This window comes from Penaeus monodon, chromosome 9 (genome assembly GCF_015228065.2).
Source record: "Penaeus monodon isolate SGIC_2016 chromosome 9, NSTDA_Pmon_1, whole genome shotgun sequence".
In the NCBI taxonomy this organism is placed as follows: domain Eukaryota; kingdom Metazoa; phylum Arthropoda; class Malacostraca; order Decapoda; family Penaeidae; genus Penaeus; species Penaeus monodon.
Window position 1 is genome coordinate 36,573,154 of NC_051394.1, and position 2,500 is coordinate 36,575,653.

A 2,500-nucleotide genomic window follows, 5' to 3' on the forward strand; every position below is an offset into this window, starting at 1 on the left:
TTCTTTTTTCTTTTTTCCCTTTTTTTTTTTTTTTTTTTTCATTTCTTCTTTCTTTCTCTCTTCTCTTCTTTCCCCCTTTCCCCCTTTTCCTCTCCCCCTCTTTCTCTCTTTCTTTCTTTCTTTTTTTCTTTTTTTCCCCCTTTTTCTCCCTTTTCCTCCCTTTCCCCTTTCTCTCTCTTCCCCTTTTCTCCCCCTTTCTCCTCTCCCTCTCCCTCTCTCCCTCTCTCTCTCCTCCCTTCTCCCCCTCCCCCTTTCCCCTCCCCCCTCTCTTCTTCCTCTCTCTCTCCCCTCTCTTTTCCCTCCCCTCTCCCCCCCTCTCTCTCTCCTCTCTTCTCTCTCTCTCCTCCCCCCTCTCTCTCCTCTCTCTCTTTTTCCTTCCTTCCGCTGATTTGCTTTCTCTTCCCTTTTCCCATTTTTTTCTTTTTCTTACTCTTTTCCCCCCTGTCTCTCCTCTCTCTCCCTTCCCCTCTCTCTCTCCTCCTCTCGTTTTCCCTCTTCTCTCCTCCTCTTCTCTCCTCTCTCTCCTTTTCTCTCTTCTCCTCCTCTCTCTCTTCTCTCTTCTTCTCCTACTTTTTTTTCTCTTTCTCCTTTTCTTTCCCCCTTTCTTCTCCACCCTTCCCCCTTTCTCTCCTCTCTCTCTCTCTCTCTCTCCTCTCCCTCCTCTCTCCTCCCCCTTCCTCCTCTCCTCTCCTCTCTCCTCTCTCTCTCTCTCTCTTTTTGTGTGTGTGTGTGTGTGTGTTGGTGTGTGTTTTTGTGTGTTTGGTTTTGTGTGTGTTTTTTTTTCTTTTTCTTTTTCTTTTTCTTTGTTATTGTCTTGAATGTGTTGTATTTTTATGCTTTTATATGATAGAAATGTATAATTTTGAATGCCATCACGTGCAGTTTATGTATTGGGTGTATTTTTACTGTAGTAGTATGTGAGCGTTGTGTATATATGTAGGAGATATATTTGCATATATGTATTTATTTGTATGTCTGTCTCTGTGGGTGTTGGTATGTAAATATGCATAAATGTATGACTAAGGATCAGAACCTAACATAAATTCCCTATTGTTTAATTTCATCATGTTACTCTGCATTAATTTTATTACAGTTTCTTAACATTTCCTCATAAAATCCTATTTTTATGTTTAATTACTTTGTTTTATGGATCCTTGTCTCCTTCCCATCTTTCGATTTTAATGGAGCGAGCTGTAAATACTTTTTGTATGAAGGTATGTGTCAGCTCCCTGTATCATTTTATTGTGGATATATAACGTTTATCTTTTTTTTACAGGTGTTTATGCTGCCCTGTGGCCGTTCCTTGGGATTCTTGTGGAAATGATTGTGTTGGGGATCATTATTTTCATCTTTGAGAAGCGTCGTGCCAAGGCTGAATTTGATGAGTCTGACACTGACCAAGGAAATGATCAGTGAGTTGTGAATTGGCTATTATCTTGTGTATAAAAAAAAAAACTCACCGGGGGATATTTTCCTTTTCTTTTCTTTCCCTTTTCTTTTTCTTCTTTTGGTAAACTATGAATTGTATTCTTTTTCTTACCTATTATTTTCTTACTGTGAAGCAAGCAACTGCACAAGGAGGCAACTACCTGGAAAAGCGCAGAAAGTTCCCTCCTGATGTGTAGGCGAGTTAACCCGAGAGATTGCATCCTTTACAGGAAAGCCGATAACAACAGGGGTCAGCGGCGGAAGTAAGTTGAAGTCGGCCTGGCTTTGATCACAAGACTTCAGCTAAAACTATGCCCCACCAAGTTAGTTTCAATTAGAGATGAGATCATACCTGACCCCCCTCCCCCATTTTGCCCAAAATCTAATCTTGTCAAAGTAGTTACATGATTCTAAATCATTTCTAAATCCTCATAAACCCACAAGCTTAACTAAGGGAATGATGATTGGTGTGGAGGAGTATACAGATCATACTCTTTCCTTTTTTTTCCTTCGTTCTTTTATTTTATAAAATGTACATCTGTACATTGGTGTGCTGTTGCCACTATTGTATTATGTACATTTGCTCCTTCACATTTAAAAGATTACAGTTAAATTTAACATAATTGACATTTGCTAATTATAACACTGGTGGTAAAAGGCATAAGAGCACAATAAATTATTGCTTAAACAAAACAAGATTCTGATCTGTAAAGCTAAACTGAGTAGTTGTAAACAACATTGTTTTTACACATGAAATTGTTGGTAGTATTTAGTATAGAATTTTTGTTTCATTGGATTTGATTTGTAAAGAAACTATGACTTTGCTTTTAGCAGATGAGGCCTGCCTCTTGTGTGGTTAAAGTTTCTATTGTCAGCATCTTCTCTAGTACCTCAGAAATTTGAATCGTAAACTGCAGATGGTAAAATGTTGATGGAAAAGCTTACATTTTGGTAATGTTCAGCTGCTTTATTTCTGTCTGTTATGGAGTTAGTTTAGTCCTGTGGTAAATATTGTTACCACATTTATTCTTTGACCAAATTTACTTGGGACCTTATAGTAGGGATTAAAAAA

General features: G+C 38.4%; 1 protein-coding gene across 3 annotated transcripts in view; it reads left to right on the top strand.

The window, feature by feature from the left end:
- The window catches only part of LOC119577124 (neuroplastin-like), a 35,620-nt gene that overhangs the window by 32,664 nt on the left and 456 nt on the right, over positions 1-2,500 (top strand). For 2 of the 3 annotated variants that reach the window (XM_037924810.1, XM_037924811.1), the window contains 2 exons: positions 1,277-1,412; positions 1,659-2,500. The exon at positions 1,659-2,500 is cut by the window's right edge and continues 456 nt beyond it. In XM_037924810.1, coding sequence (XP_037780738.1) covers positions 1,277-1,412; positions 1,659-1,695 — 173 coding nt within the window. In that variant the 3' untranslated portion in view covers positions 1,696-2,500. Of the gene's footprint in view, positions 1-1,276; positions 1,475-1,658 lie in introns of those variants that run through there. The other variant, XM_037924812.1, reaches the window with a different exon arrangement.